The sequence below is a fragment of the Thamnophis sirtalis genome, unplaced genomic scaffold (genome assembly GCF_051295495.1).
Source record: "Thamnophis sirtalis isolate CommonGarterSnake01/CBP01778 unplaced genomic scaffold, rThaSir2_p1.2 scaffold_10, whole genome shotgun sequence".
In the NCBI taxonomy this organism is placed as follows: Eukaryota; Metazoa; Chordata; class Lepidosauria; order Squamata; family Natricidae; genus Thamnophis; species Thamnophis sirtalis.
Window position 1 is genome coordinate 40436884 of NW_028261390.1, and position 20896 is coordinate 40457779.

General features: G+C 39.3%; 2 protein-coding genes across 3 annotated transcripts in view; one reads left to right on the forward strand and one right to left on the reverse strand.

The window, feature by feature from the left end:
- Positions 1-193: 193 nt before the first annotated feature.
- On the forward strand, positions 194-12111 carry CCNA2 (cyclin A2). Its single transcript, XM_014067229.2, has 8 exons — positions 194-405; positions 1640-1892; positions 2773-2879; positions 5271-5494; positions 6906-7110; positions 7914-8027; positions 10701-10834; positions 10972-12111. The coding sequence occupies exons 1-8, from the start codon at positions 262-264 to the stop codon at positions 11021-11023; spliced, it is 1233 nt and encodes a 410-aa protein (XP_013922704.2). The 5' UTR covers positions 194-261; the 3' UTR covers positions 11024-12111.
- EXOSC9 (exosome component 9) overlaps positions 10696-20896 on the reverse strand; it is a 24346-nt gene continuing 14145 nt past the window's right edge. The window contains exons 9-12 of one of the 2 annotated variants that reach the window (XM_014067228.2): positions 20143-20289; positions 18843-19024; positions 17014-17089; positions 10696-10806 (exon numbers count right to left, since the gene is read on the reverse strand). In XM_014067228.2, coding sequence (XP_013922703.2) covers positions 10758-10806; positions 17014-17089; positions 18843-19024; positions 20143-20289 — 454 coding nt within the window. In that variant the 3' untranslated portion in view covers positions 10696-10757. Of the gene's footprint in view, positions 10807-12675; positions 12897-17013; positions 17090-18842; positions 19025-20142; positions 20290-20896 lie in introns of those variants that run through there. The other variant, XM_014067227.2, reaches the window with a different exon arrangement.

A 20896-nucleotide genomic window follows, 5' to 3' on the forward strand; every position in this document is an offset into this window, starting at 1 on the left:
TTTTGCCCAAGAATAACTAGGGCAGAGCATCACAAAACCCAGGAGTCACGCGATCTCCTCCACCGTCCTCTCTTTCCCGCCCCGCCTCTTTTGTTTTTTTGGTGACGTTCCAGTGACGTACAAGAGTCGCCTTCCCATTGGTGGATTCAATAGTCGCGGGCTACTTGAACGGCGAGAGTCGCAGCGGCAGCGAGCGGGTGTTTTTTTTCCTCCCCCTTGCCTCCAGCTCACTTTGTGGGTCCCTCTGTCAGCAGGGCCATCATGCTGACGGGCAGTTCAGTGGACCTGGAGAACCAGGAAAATGTGCCTCCGGGGGCCAAAGAGGTTCCCAAGGTGGCGGGGGCTGCTGGACACCGACTGGCGCTGGGGCTTCTGCAAGCTAATCAGCGCCACTCCCAGCCACAGGTAAGGCGCTTTGCCCTTCTTCACTTGGCCTGGACGGGATCCCCATCTCCCTGGCCGAAATCGAGGCACCCTCCACCCCCGTACCCGCCATTTTATAGCTCCTCTTCCTGAGCTGCTGTGGCTTTCTTGCACTCGGCGAAGGCAAGAGGCACGAGCGGCCAGCGTGGTCCTCTTAGTGCTCCGTGGCCTTTTGGAAAGAGGAGGGAAGGCGCTTTCTGCGTGTTGGCTTGGCTACCGAGTCGCCTTCCGCAGGCAGGTAGAGCCCGAGTTAGGCTGCTCACTGAACCTGAGAAGGCCTTCCCGTTTATGTTTGATCCAGGTGGGCAAGCGCTTGGGCCGCTGCTCCAGCATGCGGATAGCCACGCTGAAAGGTGGTAGAAAAGCCCTTCTTCGGATTGAGGTTGGATCTTTGTTGAAAATCTAGGATTGATAGATGTTCTCATCCTTGTCCCTCACAAAAACTCTGAATACTCGGCCCAAAGGCTAGGCCAAAGCCAAACAAGCCATTATCATAGATGTCTATGGAGTCATCCAGGTCATGGTTGTCCCAAAAGGTGCTGTTTCAAGAGGCAACTGGACTTCTTTTTCTTTTGAAGACATTTTGCTTCTCATCCAAGAAGCTTCTTGAATGAGAAGCAAAATGTCTTCAACAGAAAAACAAGGAAGTCCTGTTGTTTCTTGAAGAAGCACCTTTGGGACAAGCCATAATCATACATTTATTATTTCTTCTGAAGCTTGAGATGGCTTTGATGCCATCCATTTTTATGAATTCCATAGCTGGAGGATTATGGATTATACAACACAGGGAATGTTGAGCAATGTGTTAATAATAATAATCATCAGGACACTGATGGGCCTTCTAAAGAGCTGCCAAGAAATTGGGTCCATTTTATGCAACATATCAGGCCATTTCTTGATTTTGGCTTGGTGTTTTGTGCTCACCCAGTCACTGACTTGCAAAGCAAGGTTTGTGGCATGTTGCTTGTGAACCCAGTTTGATTTGTGGTATTTGATTCCAACCATTAATTCTTATAACTTTTGCTCACCTGATGTTGCCCATTCTCATTATCTTCATTTAGAATGAGTGATTTCAGTTATATTTTGTAATGTGGACCACATTGTATTGCAATGAATTATCTTTGTTTAGAAAGGTTACATTGCAATGTATGGGCAAAAACATTATTTGGGAGAGTGAAGTGGGTGATTGACTGCTGTTTTTTTCTTCTTCTTACAGGTTTCCCGAAGTCAAATACCTTGGAGTACAAATGATGAGAATTATGTTGGTGTCCCCAATGGTAAAATGGGAAACAAACAGCCAGCTTTTACTATCCACTTGGATGAGCCTGATAACAGGAGACAAAAGAAACATATGTCCAGCAAAAAGACCTCACCCGATGAAGAGGCTCTAGGCTTGAAGGCAGTTGTTGCTTCAATGGGAACCAGAAAACCTCTTACTCCTATAGATAATCCAATGGATCTTAGTTCTGGTGAGGGTAACATCCTATCTCTAAAAATAGATGTATATTGTAGTGATTGATTCTGATTACACTTAAAACCATTTTAAATTTCAACCTACTTCCTGGGATATTGTCCAAAAGGTCAGGAAGCTTAGTTGAAGTTCATGGCTTCTGCTATTTTCTGAATTCAAATCAAGGTGAATACAGGATCTTACATTATATAAACCATAGTTTGATAGAAGAATCTGGAGGAAACTCATTGAGGTTTACATCAATATTGGTGGTGAATACTCATCCTATTTTACAATGAAGAAAATGACCAGTGTTGATGTCATTGTGGAAACTGCCATTAACTTGATTAGAATGTCTGATGGATGGGATCAGGCTCTACAGACCTGGATTTTGAAAAGTCTGATAAATGGACATATATAAGCTAGGCATGTAATACATAGCTATAATGTAGGGTGCTTGATTTTAGCTAGAGATGTTGCATGAACAAGACCTTGAGATTAGAAGATAATTCTGGATTGTAGTGCAAGCACCAGTTATAGTGATTTTAAAAACCATGATAAAACAGATCAAAATTTGAGCCAGTGTGTATGAAACAAGGTTAAGGTTTAAGCACTTATTCAAAACAAGTGATATTTAACTAGGTTCTCTAGCTGTTTATCTGTGGATGTCACTCGCATGGCTTTTGACCACTGAAAGTCTTAAGGCTAGTTACAATGGGAAATGGCTCCCAGACAATAGTGTATTATGGATTTATATTGCTGTTTAAAATACTAAGATCATGGCATATGCTGCAATCGAGCAATTTTTGATTTGAAATAACTTTTTTTTAATAATATTCATTTGCCTTATATTTGAGGCTTCATAAGCCTAAACATTTTACCTGTGGCTTTTATTTTAGGGTCACTGAGTATTATGGATATGTCAATAGAAGCAGAAAAAAAAATTAATGTTAACCATGTCCCAGACTATATTGAGGATATCCATAAGTATCTTCGAGAAATGGAGGTAAGAACTGATTATGCTTACATAATTGTGTGTATGTGTGGGGAGGGGGAATCATCTAGTTGAACTTAAATATGTGACTATGTCTAGTACAGTGATGGCGAAACTTGTGGCTCGCGTGCCAAAAGTAGGGGGAGAGCAGGGGGTCGTGTGCGGGCGTGACACACCCATAATCTTATGCGCACGGCCCCAGTGCGCATGCGTGCACAACCAGTGCTCCCCCTCATTTTTGGCATCCTTTTTTTGCCCTCCACAGGCTCCAGAAGCTTTATAGGAGCATGGGGAGGGTGAAAACAGCCTTCCTTGCGCCCCTCCCCGGAGGCCCTCCAGAAGCTTCAAGAGCTTCCCTGAAGCCTCCGGAATGCGAAAAACCAGCCCTACGGGCAAACCGGAAGTTCAGGAACAGACTTCCAATTTGCTCATAGGGCCAGTTTTAGCCCTCTGGAACCTTCAGGAGACTTCCCTGAATGCTCCAGAGGGCTAAAACTGGCCCTAAGAGCAACCCGGAAGTGACTTCCGATTTGCTCGTAGGGTCGTTTTTTGCCCTCCGGAGCCTTCAGGAAGCTGCCTGAGGGCTCCAGGGGGCTAAAACCAACCCTACAAGCAAACTGGAAGTCCGTTCCTGAACTCCCGTTTGCCTGTAGGGCCGGTTTTTCACGCTCTGGAGGCTTCAGGGGAAGCCTCTGGAGGGCAAAAAAAGACCTTAAAAGAAGGCTGAAGTCAGCTGGCCAGCACACGCATGCGTGCTGGCCAGCTGACAGCAACACCTCATGTGCCCTGACAAATGGCTCCACATGCCACCTGTGGCACACATGCCATAGGTTCGCCATCATGGGTCTAGTCTATTCCAAATGAAATGTTGGGCAAGGATATCAGATTTTTGCCCTTTTGCTTGGTCAGTAGATGTGATATTATAATATAAAGATCAGCTGGAAAGCTTGCTTATGCAGTTCAATTCTGTACAGGTTCACATCAATTCTTATTCCTTTTTTATTTTAAATTGCCTTGCATCTTTCTTTGGGTTGAACAACTATATACCAAGTTTGAAAAAGAGTATGTAAGCATTCACACACCTTTATACCCGTGATGGCAAACCTATGGCATGCGTGCCGAAAGTGACATGCAGAGTCATCTTTCTGGGCATGCCAGCTGTCACCCGTTACTCTTCTGGGTTTTGGCACACACATGCGCGCCAGCCAGCTGGTCTTCGCGTGTATAGGAGCGCCAGAAACTGGAAGAGCAGCTCCCTGGCTTGCATGCGAACGCCGGGAAGCTGACCAGTGACTGGCACGCATGGGCACACTGGAAGCTCAGCTCAGTGCTTAAAAGGTTAATCAACACTGCTTTATACAATGAAATGGGACAATATAAATGGCTACCATTAAATAAGGACTCAATTCTCCTGCTAGCTTTAGTCCACGAATGGCTAGATTGAGGTTGTGTACCTGGTCGGTTTATATTGGACAAGATTCTAGTCTAATTAACAGTTTCTGTATATTGCTGTATTCCAATATGATTTCTGGTGGTTGGACAATGAAACCAAACACTCCCTAGCACCCATTTTATTTTGAAGCAAGATGGGTGGCAAATAAATTTAATAAATAAAAAGGCCATCAGGGTATCTGCAATGTACTGGAGAGAGGTTATTCCAAAGGGAAGAGACAGTAACATACACTATCTCTGGGTTTCATTTTGGTAACTTCTGAACATCCAGGGTGGATGTAAGCTTCCCTCCTGAGGAGAGTGTGCAAGGAGATAGTCCTGGAGATATTTGGAAATCAATCCATCTGCAGTTTTGTAAGCATTGGAATTGTACTTGGGAAACCCATCAGAAGTCGGCACAGAGTTCCCAAAACTGGTTGTGTATGACTACAATAGAACTCAGTTGGGCTGCTGTATATATTGTACCAGTTGAATTTGTCAGGAGGCCTCAGAGGCAGCCATTTATAAATCACATTTACTGTGATAATGATCGTTTCACAAGGCCTCCTGCTCTAAGTAATGGCAGAGGAGAGAGTTAGAGCCTACTACTTCCAGTTGATCGAAAAGGAAGCTTGTTTTGACATTCTTGTCTATAAAATGTAGTTCTTACATGGTTAGTGGGTAATCCAATATTTTTTCTTCCTATATCAACAAGCAATTTTGATCATGAATATTTTAAACATGTTAATGTCTTCTTTTTCAGCTTTAAGCGTATTTACATGGCTGCCTGCCACTAATGCAGAGCAAATAGACTGAATTTCATTTTAAAAGTTTAATATGCTAATAGCATAGAAGTACCAATTAGGATAAAACTTTAAAAACTTGATAGCACTTTTGCAATTGGGTGGTAAGTTACTTATACATCAATATAAGACTTTGAAAGTAACAAGATAATTGCTAATCTTTTTACAGGTGAAGTGCAAACCCAAAGTGGGTTATATGAAGAAACAGCCTGATATTACAAATAATATGCGGGCTATTCTTGTGGATTGGCTAGTTGAAGTTGGCGAAGAATACAAACTACAAAATGAAACCTTGCATTTGGCTGTAAATTACATTGATAGGTTTCTCTCTTCAATGTCAGTGCTACGAGGAAAACTTCAGCTTGTGGGAACTGCAGCCATGCTGCTTGCATCGTAAGTAGATGAGAAGTTTGGAGTATTACATTTACTATCATGACTTTAATGTGGTATTTACATTAAATATATGCTCAAATTCTGTTCTATCGGACAGTACTTTCTGAGATACAATTATAGAGATGCTTAATACAAATCCAGAATATATATCTCAGAGAGAAAATGAACTATAGATATTTAAAAATCTTAGGTTAATAGTTAAATAAGCTTAAACATCCACCACAGACTGATGATTTTTACTTGTAATATTTTTCCCAGCTAAAATGTGCACATAAGCATTTGGCAGTAAGAACCTACAGTGTAGGATAAAGGCTAACACTAGCTACTATAACCAAATAATATCTGTATGAACCTATATAGTTGTAGAATAAGGAACACTTGGGGACAATTACCGTGTTTCCCTGAAAATATGACAGGGTCTTATTTTCTTTTTACTTACAAAATATGGCCTTGGGCTTATTATAGGGGAGGGTTTATTGTTTTGGGGTTGCCAGGTGGTTGCTCCCTTGAGAACTGGCTCCCGAAGAGCAGGGCACAGCCTCAGGGGCAAAGCAGCTATGAGGTGACCAAGCTCACAGCAACCGCTCTGCAAACCCCCTCTCCAGCCGGGCAGAGCACCATTCCCTGACCTAGGGGGGGACCACGTGGTGCTCTGCCCGCTCCCCAGCTCCCACGGCTTGGCACATTAGGGATACCCCCTAGTGCATGGAGCTCTGCTGGGCTGGAGAAGGGGGTTGTGCGAGCGCCTGTTCCGCCCCCAGCAGGCTAGCCTCAACATGTCCGGGCCCAGCTCTCCCTGCAGCCGCTGTCGCCGTGCTCCGAGCATAACGTCTTCTCCGGTTCCAAACTCGGCTGCCTAGTCTTCCCGCAGCGGCCACTCTAGGAGTGCACTCTATGGTTGTGGGCTGGCTGCTGGAAGACTCTCTGTCCAGAAGACTTTCTTACAGAGTCTTCCAGCAGCCAGCCCACAACCATAGAGCGCACTCCTAGAGCGGCTGCTGCGGGAAGACTCGGCAGCAGAGTTTGGGAGTTTGGAACCAGAGAAGATGCTTGGAGTGCAGCGGCTGCAGTTGCTGCTGCAGGGAGAACTGGGGAACTCCCCCCTCTGGCCAGGCAGAATGCCACTCCCCAACCTAGCAGTATCCCGAAGGCAGCAAGCAATGTGAGGGCCTTTCTCTCCCCCCCCCCCCCCCTCCGGCTGCTGCGGCTTGGCGCCTTCAAGATACTGCTATGTTGGTGAGCGGTGCTCTGCCTGGCCGGAGGCGGGGGACATTGTCTGGGGGGGTTATTTTCAGGGGTGGGCTTATATTTTTGCCCACGCGAAAAATGTGGCAAGGCTTTAGTTTCAGGACAGGTTGTATTTTCGGGGAAACATGGTAGTAGATTATATCTGCTTTTCATCCTACTGTAGAAAATTTGAAGAAATCTACCCTCCAGAAGTAGCAGAATTTGTTTATATCACAGATGACACTTATACAAAGAAACAAGTTCTCAGAATGGAGCACTTAGTCCTGAAAGTTTTGTCATTTGATCTGGCAGCTCCTACAATAAATCAATTCCTTTCTCAATACTTCTTGCATCAGCCAGCCTGCTCCCTAGTGGAAAACTTGGCAATGGTAAGTGTTGGGATTATTATTATTTTTTTTGAAGAAAAAAAAGCAGTATCTGAATATCTCAGAAGCAGTTAAAAAAAAGATTGTTCAGCTATTGCAATTAGTATCTTTTGAGAATATACTGCTTTTAAAAATAGTTATAAAGAAAGACCCTCATTTTAGACTGCTCTGTTTGGCTAAAAAAAAAATAATCCTAGAGAAGTGAAGGCTCAGCATATTGTCAAATTCTTCATCTTCCTATATGCAGACTATAGGTGGTCTTTGACTTATCACAATTGGGACTGGGATTGACATTGTAAGTTAATGCAGTCATAAAATGAAGCATGTGACCACACTGACAGACAATAGCAATTCTGGCACTCCTGACATAGTTCGGGGATTGCTTGCTGGCCAAAAGGGGATACATGGGAGATAGGTGAGTGGGAGACATTGAAACGCTTGTTATAGTAAGTATATGTGGATACCTACATTTTGATCACATGGCTGTGGGAAAATTGCAACAGCCATAAGTTTGTGCACTGTTCATAAGTGCATTTTTTCAATACCATTGTAACTTTGAATGGTTGCTGAACGAATGATTGTAAATCAAGGACTGGATATTTTCCTACCTTTAAACTGTAGTTTCCATCAGTAACAAAACAATGGGGCAGGCTTTTAACTAATATCTTGATTGATATAAGACTTCACAATGAACTCTTTTACTTAAAAATAGCTTTATAACATTTTTACATTTTGATCTTGCATTACTTACTAGAAAATTTACAAAAATATTAGAAATTAAGGTTATGCTTTCTATTTTTTTACAGTACTTGGGTGAACTAAGTTTAATTGATGCAGACACGTATCTGAAATACTTGCCATCAGTAATAGCTGCTGCAGCATTTCATATAGCAAACTATGCAGTTTCTGGAAAAACTTGGGTATGTATAAAAGCAATCCACTCCCCCCTTCAACTCGCCTGTCAGACATTTGCATCAACACAGGACTGTCTACGCCTGCATCAATCTGCCTATATAGCACTTAGATTTATATACTGTTCCACATGCTTTACAGCATTCTCTGAGAGGTTATTTCCCCCAACAGTCTGGCTCCTCATTCTATCAATCTCAGAAGGATTGAACTCCTTGCTGTGGGCAGAGTTAGCCTGCAATAATGCATTCTGAGCATTGCACCACCAGGTAATTTCAGAGCTATTGATTAGAAGCAAGGGATAGCTGGAGACAGTCTCTTTATATACGTCTTCCTCTTTGATAACATTCTTCCAGAGAGTTGCCTTGCATTTACAGTAAGTCCTTTTGGGCCTCCTCAGTGATTTAGATTGAATGGACCTTATATCCTGTGTTATATCTTGCTGTATAGTGGTTGCATTTTATTTCCCGTGAACAGTCCAGGAATAATTGTTAAATGGTAATGCTTATTTATAATTTACACTGGAGGAGACAAATTGTTCTGCGTATCACTGTATTAAATCTGCAACCATTATTTAATTAGAACTTAGTGAGCTATAATATTCACAAATAATAATACCAGTCAATGGTATTTGTGATGCATTTTTGAATGTTCAGTTGAATGAGTTTCATGTTTAATGAATAAAGTATATAATAATAAAATAATAATATAACATTGATGGTGATCACATAATAGTATTTGCTTATCTGTTAGTAAGCCTTCTGTCCATCATCTCTTATTTTTTACTTTTTTAAACATACATATTAATAATCTTAACTTCTAATATTTACTTGTACATAGTAACTATAATAACTTCCATCATATGGCAGTATATATAATAACCTTTTCCTAGTTTTTAGTTTCTAGCTATTTCCTGATCTTTAATAAAACAGATCCCAGACCAGCATTTATTTTATATCTATCTATCTATCTATCTATCAACTCTTGCCCTTTTTAGTATTTCAACTCTTATTGACTTTTTGGTCAGTCTCCTTTGCCCATCCCTTGGGACCTTGAATCCCTCTACGTCACTCCTGTTTACCCTAACTCTTCTATATCTCTGTTTTTGTCTCCCGTTGTCTGTTCTCCAAAGTACCCATCTATATCTCGTCTCTGCTAGTGGATCTTTCTTTTTGCTCTTTTCTTCATTTTGGCCTCTTAAAGGTTAATCTCTGGTCTATTCTTACTATCTCTTCTGTATATCTACTTCTATCATTAATTGGTCTCTCTCATCCCTTCTTTCTTCTACTCCTGAATTCTTCTCTAATATCTGAATTTTTTTGTTTGCTTTCCATCATCTTTTGCTAGCAATTTCCTTGTCTCCGATCCATATCGCACATCAGCTTCATCATCTATGATTCCTTGTCATAGTTTCCTTAATGTCTTGAAACAGTAGTAGTATTTCCATTTGAAATGTATTTATACTTCCTTGTATTATTTTACTTTATTTTAGTGTGCTGAAAATTATTCAGTAATTCATCTGTCGCAATGTCCCAAGTGTTCAAAAAAGTCAATATTAAATGAATTTGTTCAGTCCCTAAACTGTTCTCAGGGTCCACAGTGTTTATACTCCTCGATGTCTGCTGTTTTACTCCTAAGTTTTTCAAATTTGTATGTTCTATTTAATTTCTTCTTTCACCTTGTAAAATATTCCATCAAATATTTGTAATCCAAAATGGTCCACCAAGTTTCCCCATGGCTCATTAATTCATCAAATCAGATGTTCAATTTCAAGGGCAATTTCTGTCATTTGTAATCCACATTGCTTTGGAGAGAATTTCAAAAGCTTCGCCAATTAATCCTAGGCCGCCAGATAAAGACAGGTAGAAAGAAATAAGCAGACGGCCTTCTAGATATTGTTTGCCTTTTACTTTGTTTCTCTTATCTGTTCTTATAACTTTCAAGATCTTTCAGCTCCAAGAACAATTTATTTGGCCAGTAGATGGCACCAACTCTAGTTCTCAGTACTAAAACGAATCCAGCTGATTGTCAAGTTCGATAATAAGAGCAAAATAACCCCTTTTCATTATACAGTTTCTTCCAACAATCAGACAGTATTTCCAGCAGATTAAGGTTACTTATAACACCACAAGTTCCAGTTCAGACTTTCAATCTTTTAAAACTTCAAATTCTTCCGTAAACATTTCATTTCTCTTTTGGGTCTCTACTTTTTCTCTCTGTGTTAATTTGCTGCTTTCTCAACGCTTCGGAGTCTTTTAAAAGTTCTTTTATTTAAAGTGGGTCTCTAGTAAAAAAAAAATTTTTTTTTAAAGTCTCACCCAGTTCAAACCGCTCCAGCTCATTTCTTTCTTTGGTTGCTCCAGCTTTGGTTGGCCATAATGGCCATCACTCTTCTTTGTTGGTTGGGAGGGTGTCTCGGATCAAACGGAAGAGCTACCGCTCTCCCGTGAGCAGCAAGGGACCCCTCTCCTTTCTTCGTCTTTAGTCTCTTAGGGCCTCCAACGATGAAGCGGCCGGGATTTGCGGAGCTCTGCTATCCATCGACTGTAGTGCCATGAAGCTAAACAGGAAACCCACAGACTTTTATTTTTATTAGATCCAGGTTGAATGGTCTCTTCTACCAAGACAATTGAACATCAAGAACAGAATTACTTAGGTTTTAAATATTTGATATTCCTTTACAGACAGATTCTCTTGCTGCAATGACAGGACATACAGTTGAAAGTATTAAGCCTTGTCTCCTAGACCTCCACAAGACCTACTGCAGAGCACCACAGCATACGCAACAATCTATCAGAGAGAAATATAAGACCATAAAGTAAGTCTAAACTTTGAATGCAAATTATGTAACTGACAACAACTACTGGGGTATGTTAGACTTATTTGTATATAGAAAGAGCCAAATACTTTGTCAGATAGCAAAAATAATATTCGTATCACTTTTATCTTTTTCAGATATCATGCGGTGTCGCTCATTGACCCACCAGAGACACTAGATTTATTATAACAATATGTGAGATTTCAAACCTTTATATTGTCCATTGTAAATGTACAGTTTTAAATGTGTATTTAGATTTCAATCAATCTGGTATATTACCATAGCTAATTATGAGGTTTTATACTTTTATAACGTTTTAATGTAAACTTCTGTACATGCAATCTTGTTCAATGTGCTTAGATGGCGCCTTTAAAACTGTGCAGAAAAAGACTTAAAACCATGCAGGTATAAATGCTGAGTGGCACTGTTCAACCTTTTTAAAATAGTATGACCAGTGTGAGGATTTTCACTCTAAAAATTGCAAATCAAGACAGTTCAATAGAATATCTGCATATAATAAAGTTACAACAGTGTATTTCAAATAGTCAACAAGTGCTCAGTAGCTGAACTTAAGAGAACTGCTCTGACACTTTGCTAACCAGACGCTCAACTCTACTTGAAGGCTGTATCGGCTATTAAGGATAGTGATTTTTCTTTTTTTAAAATATGCCACTTGAGCTTTATAAACACTGAATTAATAGCTTTTATTCAAATTACTGAGTCTGGAATGTAAAGGAAGAGCTTCCAATAACAAGGAGGGTAAAAGTAGTTCTTACCATTAAAAAAAAATCCAATTAAATTAAAAACCTGCCTTCTGTTAATCTAGTTCATGAATCAGACTGACAATGTGTTTGCAATTGAGCAAGCCAATTTCCTGACCCTCAAAGGAAACAGCCATGTGATCAGTGGGGTGGTGCAGAGTTCCTACTGCTATATGGCAATTTAAACTAAGTTGCTGGAGGAGCACACTGCTTTGCATCCTGGCTTCAGGTAGTTAGGCTCCTTAGGTTGAGTACCTTTTCTACGCGTGGTATAATCTTGACATTCTAATACAGCTTTGAAGCAGTGTGTGTGTGTGTTAGGAAAACAGCAGATTTTTCTGTTACAAGAGTTAAATTTTATCAATAGAAAAGACTTTTATACTCGTATTTGAGAAAAATTAAATTCCTATAAGCAATGCTTGAGATAATGCTTGAAATGCGCTCCCAGTAAATAAATGCATGGAAAGACCTAAGTGTAACTATCTAAAAGTTGGCAAATAAAATCCTCGAAAAGGATCTCGGCAGTAACTTGACTTATAAAATGTATTTTGCATATTGAAAAGTTAGTCTGCTACCTGTGTACTGTGAAACATCTGTCCTTAAACATGATCAGATAGAACAGCAGCAAAGGGAAGGAGTCAAAACTCTTAGCTTTTTTGGAGGGGCGGAGAGGATTGATGGTCAAACAACCAACAGGACATATATGGTCAACCTACTTCATTGAGAAGTTTCAAAAGGTAAATTTTAATGTCAAAGAACTGACTTAAAGAAGATATCACCAATTCAGCTTATTATAGGAATGGCCAATCAGCTAATGCTCATTTTCCCACATTTTGAAAAATGAATAACATGTCTGTTTCCTCTTGGTGTTTCATTAACCATCAATCTTAATCTTTTCCAAATTAATTTTTCACCAGTGATAATCAAAAGTCATAGATGTTATCTGTTTGAGAGACTGGAGAGGGGAGGAAGATAAAATATTCTACCTCTTGCAGCAAAATGTTTTGAATAATCCAAATTTAAGATTTTGTTTATAGAGCAGCAATCACAAAAGAAATTTGCAAAAACTATTATAAACAGTTTTTTTATAATAGCATTATAAAGTTTATTAGAAAAGTATTAATATATACAAAGACACATACAGTATTCCTATGAATTGCATAATACAAATGTTTCTTTTAAGCAGAAAAAGTTTAACACAATAGACAAAAAATAAGATTTAATGCTTTTAACAAACTGTTCGTTTTTTCTTATTTTTGCCAGCTGTTTTTTTCTTTGTGGTTTCTGATTTCTGCTTTTTTCTGTAGAAATTAAGTACAACAATTATTTCCACTGGTATACTTGGACTCATAAATAATCAGACAAGTTTACAATTTTGTGTGTGTGCTCTAGGCACACTTAGTTGTAAAGTTGGCTCCAGTAATGTGGACAATGAATAATGCTATGTATATTTTTGTGACTTTTTGCCCTACCGGGCCATTTTATGCATAGTACAAAGTACAGAGTCTATAATAGCAAACAATTGCAGCTTTGCTTACAATTTAACAACAGCTACAAGATTAAGCTAGAAACTTAGTCCCAAAAATTACATTTGGATAAGTATCCTGAAACTTTAATGAGTTCAAAATGATTCAGTGTGATTTGTCTCAAATGCCGCCAAAATCTCTCACATAGCTATTCCTCATTTAGTGATAATTTGCAAATACAATTATAATAAAGGTCTAGTCAATTTCAGGTGCAGCAGCATTGCTAGCCCCTGGAATGTTATAATGAGGTCACAGAACTGACTTTTAAAACTTATAGGTAGTTAGTACTTTTCAGTAAACTGCTATGTAGAAAGATATAGCTTCTTTGCCCAATATTTCTACTTTGGGGGGTAAAAAGGACACAGGTCAGGCACAGGACACTGTACAAGATAATTTTTATCTGAATAAATTATTGCTGCCATCTGAATAAGATAGAAGCAATAATCTTTGCAGCATCTCCATCATGCTTCATGACCATTTTAGTTGGGATTTGCAATTGCTAAATGAAGGGCTGTATATATAGGTATAGAATAATTATTGTATGCATTTTTCATTCAGCATGGAATTTCATGTAAAAACACTTTCAACAATTGAATGATTTAGTCCTGAATAAAACAGCCATAATTCCAGCATTAAATATATTAATGATGATTCGTTAATTAGGAATATTTATTTGTTTTTCATCTGAAAGAGTTTAGTTAGTTTTAAAATATGAATTTAGGTTCCCAGTTCACTTAATACAATTTTGAAATATTATCTATTGGAGGCAGTTCAGTAATCCTAAACCAGTGGGTCTGCAAATCTACAGATCCCAATCTCTTCCAAGCCTCACACTGCACAGAGTTCAAAACAAATAACATAGGACTGTATGTGATTACTGCCTTAAATTTTGTCTGATCATCTCAACATGAATCTTTATTAACTAAGAGAAGATCCACATCCATTAATAGTTCCTTGTTACATTCTATGAACATGTTTTCGTTCTATCCTATTGGCTACGGCCTTCTGGACTACTAGTCCAAAAACTAGTTTGGCCTACTTGTCAGCCTTTGGTTATTTTTTTCCATTAGTCTTTGCTCATTCTATACTTTATTTATTTATAAAATTGTTGGGCGATCTTGAAGCTATGGATATAAAGCATATCCATTTTACTTGCTTTTCATATAAAGGTTTATTTGGTATTTATTAATATTTGTATGCCGCCCTTTTCCCTGGGGGGACTCAGGGCGGCTCACAGTTCAGGGGGAAGGGGAGACAAACCAAGTTACATATAGGACAATACCTCATTAAAAGCACAACATTCATACTATTCGGGTACGGTGAAGGTTTTTAGCCCCAGGCCTGTCGGGACAGCCAGGTTTTGAGGGCTATGCGGAAGGTCTGGAGGGTGGTGAGGGTACGAATCTCCATGGGGAATTCGTTCCATAGGGTCGGAGCTGCCACAGAGAAGGCTCTCCTCCGCGTGGTTGCCAGTCGACATTGACTGGCTGATGGAACTCGGAGGAGGCCTAATCTGTGGGATCTAATTGGTCGAGTGGAGGTAATTGGCAGTAGGCGGTCTCTCAAGTACCCAGATCCAATACCATGAAGGGCTTTGTAGGTGACAAGTAGCACCTTGAAGCGTACCCGGAGATCAACAGGTAGCCAGTGCAGCTCGCGGAGGATAGGTGTTATGTGGGTGAAACGAGGTACACCCACAATCGCTCGCGCGGCCGCATTCTGGACTAGCTGAAGCCGCCGAATACTCTTCAAGGGCAGCCCCATGTAGAGCACATTGCAGTACTCCAGCCTAGAGGTCACAAGGGCACGAGTGACTGTTGTGAGAGCCTCCCGGTTCAGGTAGGGACGCAACTGGTGCACCAGGCGAACCTGGGCAAATGCCCCCCCTGGTCACAGCTGACAGATGGTGTTCAAAAGTCAGTTGTGGGTCCAGGAGGACTCCCAAGTTGCGGACCCTGTCTGAGGGGCGTAGTATTTGACCCCCCAGCCTGAGAGATGGAACACTTGGCCAATTAGTGGGAGGGAAGCACAGCAGCCACTCGGTCTTATCCGGATTGAGCACAAGCTTGTTAACCCCCATCCAGTCTCTGACAGCCTCAAGGCCCTGGCTCATCACGTCCATCGCTTCATTGAGTTGGCACGGGGCGGACAGATACAACTGTGTATCGTCCGCATACTGATGGTATTTTATCCCGTGCCGTCGAATGATCTCGCCCAGCGGTTTCATGTAGATATTAAAAAGTAGGGGGGACAGGACCGAACCCTGCGGCACCCCATATGTTAGGGGCCTAGGGGTCGATCTCTGCCCTCCGACTAACACCGACTGCGACCTGTCCGAGGTAAGAGGAGAACCACCGTAAAACAGTGCCTCCCACCCCCACCTCCCGCAGTCGCCGCAGAAGGATACCATGGTCGATGGTATCGAAAGCCGCCGAGAGATCCAGGAGTACCAGGATGGAGGCATGGCCTCCATCCCTGGCTCTCCAGAGATCATCGGTCAATGCGACCAAAGCGGTTTCTGTGCTGTAGCCGGGCCTGAAGCCAGACTGGAATGGATCAAGATAACTAGCTTCCTCCAAGGACCGCTGGAGCTGAAAGGCCACCACCTTCTCAACAACCTTCCCCACAAAGGGGAGGTTGGAGACTGGACGATAGTTGTTTAAAACGGCTGGAACCAAGGATGGTTTCTTCAGGAGGGGTCTCACCACCGCCGCCTTAAGAGCGGGGGGAAAGACCCCCTCCCAGAGGGAGGCGGTAACGACCGCCTGGATCCAGCCCCGTGTCACCTCCCTGCTGTTAACAACCAGCCAGGAGGGGCACGGGTCCAGCTGAAAGTTGTGGCATAGGGCCTTTGAACAGCCTCGTCTAGTGTACCAACTGCATGTTCCTGCATTGGCAGCTTAGTCACTCATGCTCTTGTTGCCTATAGATGTACATGGGCTACTTGAAGAGTATCCAGAAGCTTCAGCTGGCACAGAAAGCAGCAACATGAGCAAGTGTGTGCATTCCTAGAGCAACCCGTATTATACCTTTATTCCCCAAGTTGCATTGGTTGCCCTTTTGCTTCTAAGTCAAATTCAAAGTACTGTTTTTAACCTTTAAAGCCTTTCAATGTTTGGAATTGGGTCATCTGATGAACTGGCAGAGTATATAACAAAACATTTTTATTGTACATTTTTTGTTCTTATTGATTCTCTGCCCAGTCACCTTTGGTGAGATGAGCAGGTAAATTTGATTAATAAAATAATATTTTGTCACAAAATGTTCTAATTATGCTTTTTTTGAAACTGAAATAATAGTCCCCAGGACTTCCATTTTTGACATTTTAAAAAATAACTTTTCATGAAGGTTTTGGCCTTAAATTTGATAGACAAACTACATTCTTTGGTTTATGATAAGTATCTTCAAACCAACCTATTTATGTCTAGCCATTTTGTAATTTAATACAAATTATTCCATTATCCCTTTTTCTTAATTTTCAAGAAAAAAGCATCTTTTCAGAAACATTTTTTCTATTGAATTCTATGGAGGCATTAGCTTCCTTCACTCTTTGGAAGAGACACCTGTCTCCTTCATTTTTTGGTCAAAAACAACAAAAATCTTCTAAGAGATCTATCTGGCCAGCAAAAAAGATTTATGAATCATAACCATGGTTTTATGTAATTCTCTTCAGAAAATAACAAAACGGCCATTTTGACTCCAGGTCACATGTTGAATACTGAACTATTATATTAGAATAGTTATTTCAAGGAAACAAGCCAATCTGAGGATGGCTTGATCAACATGTTCTAGGACAAAAATGCAACATTTGAGAGATCCTAGACTATTCCATTTTCCGAGTCTTGAGTTAAATTCCCTCTTCCATCTTTTGTAAAACAGAAAGTGCCCCTACCTGTTCTTTGATGTTACTTCAGGTTCAAGAACAACAACATCCTCTTCTTCACTGTCCGATAATATGATTGCCTCTTCTTCAAGACAGAAGAAAATTATTGGTATATTATTTTTAAATCCTATACAGCTTCTAAATCTGTCATTGATAACAATTCTATGCATTGACACCAATTTGAGGATATATAATTAATATATGTAAATCTGAATCAGACCAAACCTAACTGCAACATCTTCTCTGAGCAGACTCTGAAACACATTTTCATATGCTGTAGAAAATATCTACAGCAGTGGTAGTCAACCTGGTCCCTACCGCCCACTAGTGGGTGTTCCAGCTTTCATGGTGGGCGGTAGGGGTTTTTGTCCAATACTGAAGCACTTTCCTTTTTTTTAATTTAATTGACTTTTTAAAAAAAATTCATAGCATTATTTAAAAACATTTTCATTAGGTTTTCATAAAATCACCATTACTGTGGAACCGGTGGGCAGTTAGAAAATTTTACTACTAACAGATACAAAAGTGGGCGGTAGGTATAAAAAGGTTGACTACCCCTGGTCTACAGCATATATTTCCAACAGTTACTGGCCAGGTAGAAAATGCTTTATGTATAGGAACTGGAAGAAGGAAACAATGAAACAAGATTTCAAGCTACAGCAACTGCTCATTTTTATACTGGTAACAAAGTTTATAATTGTGTTATAGCAGTTTCACTTTACCAGATTAATACAACAGGCTTTACATGGAATGGACTAATTTTGGACAACAATTAATGCTATTACACATGGGATACATATTGTCAAAGAGTATGTAACCTATGATTCAAAAGATGTTTGTGAAGAACAGATAATCTCCATTAATCAGTTAAAATTTCACTATGTTAATAAAATAAATGCTACACATTTTTCACCAGGAAAGACACTGCATGTGCACCAATTTACTACTGTATTGATATCCTTTAACAACACATTACAAGTAGTGCTCGACTTATAACCACAATTGAGCCCAAAATTTCTGTTGCTAAGTGAGACAGTTAAGTGAGCTTTGCCCCATTTTACAGCTTTTCTTGCCACAGATATTAAATGAAACACTGCAGTTAAGTTAGTAACAGTGTTAAGTGAATCTGGCTTCTTCACCGACTGTCAGAAGGTTGCCAAAGGTGATCACACAGCCCCAGCACACTAACCATCATAAATATGAGTCAGTTGCCAAGTTTCTGAATTCTGATCATGTGACTATGGAGATGCTGCAATGGTCGTAAGTGTGAAAAACAGTCATAAGTCACTTCAGTACCGTTGTAACTGAAGTTAAATGAACTGCTGTAAGTTTAGAATTATATGTAATGACAAAACTATTCTACTCCATTCTTAAGAAAGTTTAATTTCTACGTTGAAAGTGTGGACACACTTTCAAGGAAGCTTCCTCTCTCTTAGATCCCCAATGCCTTTGCATTGGATAGTTATTTTTAAAAATAACCTGGAGTGTTGAGAACTTTGAAAATGTTCACTGCTATCTATATAGAACAGTGTTTTTCAACCTTTTTTGTGCAAAGGCACACTTTTTTCATGAAAAAAATCACGAGGCACACCACCATTAGAAAATGTTAAAAAAATTTAACTCTGTGCCTATATTGACTATATATAAAGTAATTCTCCCACAGCACACCTTACACTATGTCACGGCACACTAGTGTGCCGCGGCACAGTGGTTGAAAAACACTGATATAGAAGACCAGAAAGGATTTTAAACTGAACGCAGCATCTGATCTGATGAAATGAATTTCAACATGAATGCAATTTCCTACTTCACATTTTTTTAAAAAACAGTATTCTAACCTTTTTGATTTTTGGCTCTAATATGTACATCTCCCATTTCTATATTTTGGTCTTCTGCTGTTAGAGATTCATCCTGGCCATCTTCATCTTCCATCTCAGATTCCTCAAAATCTGCCCATGATTTCTGAAGTCCTTCTCCAATCTGAGCTGTGCCTGATGCCCATAATACAGGCTTGGACAAGCTAATTTCATTAAGGAAAAACCAGGTCTTATCTAAAATGTAACATGATAAAGAATGATTCTCATATTTTGGAGAAATAATCTTGCAAATTTGCCTTAAAATTCTTGTTGGGAAAGGAAGGAGACAAGAAAGAAAGATGTTATTACTTAAATATGGTAACAAAAGAATATAGTGGACTTAACAGCTGACTACATGCATATGAATAGTCTTTTTCTCACAAATATTACACAGAAAAATATTGACTAAAGTGATCAACAAACAAAAAAAGTAGTTTTATTATTGATATCTGCTACCAGACAACAGACCTGAAAGTCTGCTGTATATTGGGACTTCTCTACAAAGTGTCACATAGAATGTGGGACCATTCTAATTGTATGTCTGTATTCAAGAATAAATATTTGGAATATCCCATATGAACAAATCAATGGCTAACTAAAGTATTATGTTTTTCATTGTCTGAAAATGTGACTAACTTAACATTATCCTTAATGTTTAAGATTTCCCTCCATATTTACTGGATAGCTCAAAGATTGTTTAATGAAGTCTTCCAACTTCATTATGCTTGAAGTATAAACTGTGATAGGACATTTAATTCTACAATATTGGCTCATTCAACTATTTCCTAAGTTTAGTTTAATGTTAACTTTTATTTATCAAAATAAACCCATCCTATCAGAAGCAACTTAAATACAGTGCTGCAAAGATCAATAGCGTTTAAAAATGTGAACGTACTCTTGAATTATATACCAAAAAATTGGGATATCTCTCTGATGAAGAGTTATGGAATTATTGACATAGTTAGCAGCAAAAGTATTATTCTCCAATATTGGTGAACCAGTGCCAGATACACAATCGTGGATCATCAATATGTGGTTTTCTATTTATAAAATGGCTTTCTAGCAAAACAATGGAAAGCTGATCAATATTAGGCTATGTAATCCAGGTGTAATGATGAATTTAAAAATTCTGAATGATTTTGCATGCAATATTTTTGTTTCCTTTCTTAATTTATTTCCTTTTTTCTGAATACTGAAACAATAATTTTTAAAAGAAATTAAGATGCTCCTGAGCATAGAAGGCCAACCATCTGATTTTCTGTTATGATGCAACAAAAGATACACTTCTGGGGGAGGAAATGCATTGGCAATTATTTCTTCAGCTTGCTCTTGTACATCATTAGTATTGACTGGGGCTTGTTCTATTTTAAAGGCAGTTATTCTTTCATTAGGAATAGATTCTGCAAATCCATATTTTCCACCTTCTTTCCTATTAAAAGAAAAGAATTCATTTAGAAGTTTGCATTGAAACATAGACTACGAACCAAAAGATACTTTATGAATATTTAACCATACTTAGTATAATCATACTCCATTTTAATTTTCCTCTACATGTCTTAGTAGATAATTAAAGACAGTAAATTTAAAATGCCTTGATTCAATTCAAGAAACTAAATGGATGTGTCCTCACTAGTTCTCACAACATAAATTGTGCTATTAGCTCTTTTTGATATGTAAGTTTAGGATAGGGATGAGTCGGTAAAAGAAAAGAATCAAAATTTTGCATTGAAAGACAAGGATTTCTGCCTAAATGTCATTTAAGAAGCTATTCTAAAATACAGTTTTACTTACATATATTCCAAATATCTCACATCATCTCCAAACAAGATAATAAATTCACAGAAAAATAATAACCAGAACTGTTTTAATTAGCATGCTGAACCTTTAAAAAAAATTTAATCGAGGTAATATAATATACATTTATCTACAAATATGTGATAGCCAGTGATCTGGCAGAAATAAGCAATTACTATGAAGTGGTAGTGCCACTGAGACTAACATAGCCATGAAATTATATATATAAAAGCAAGACTGCT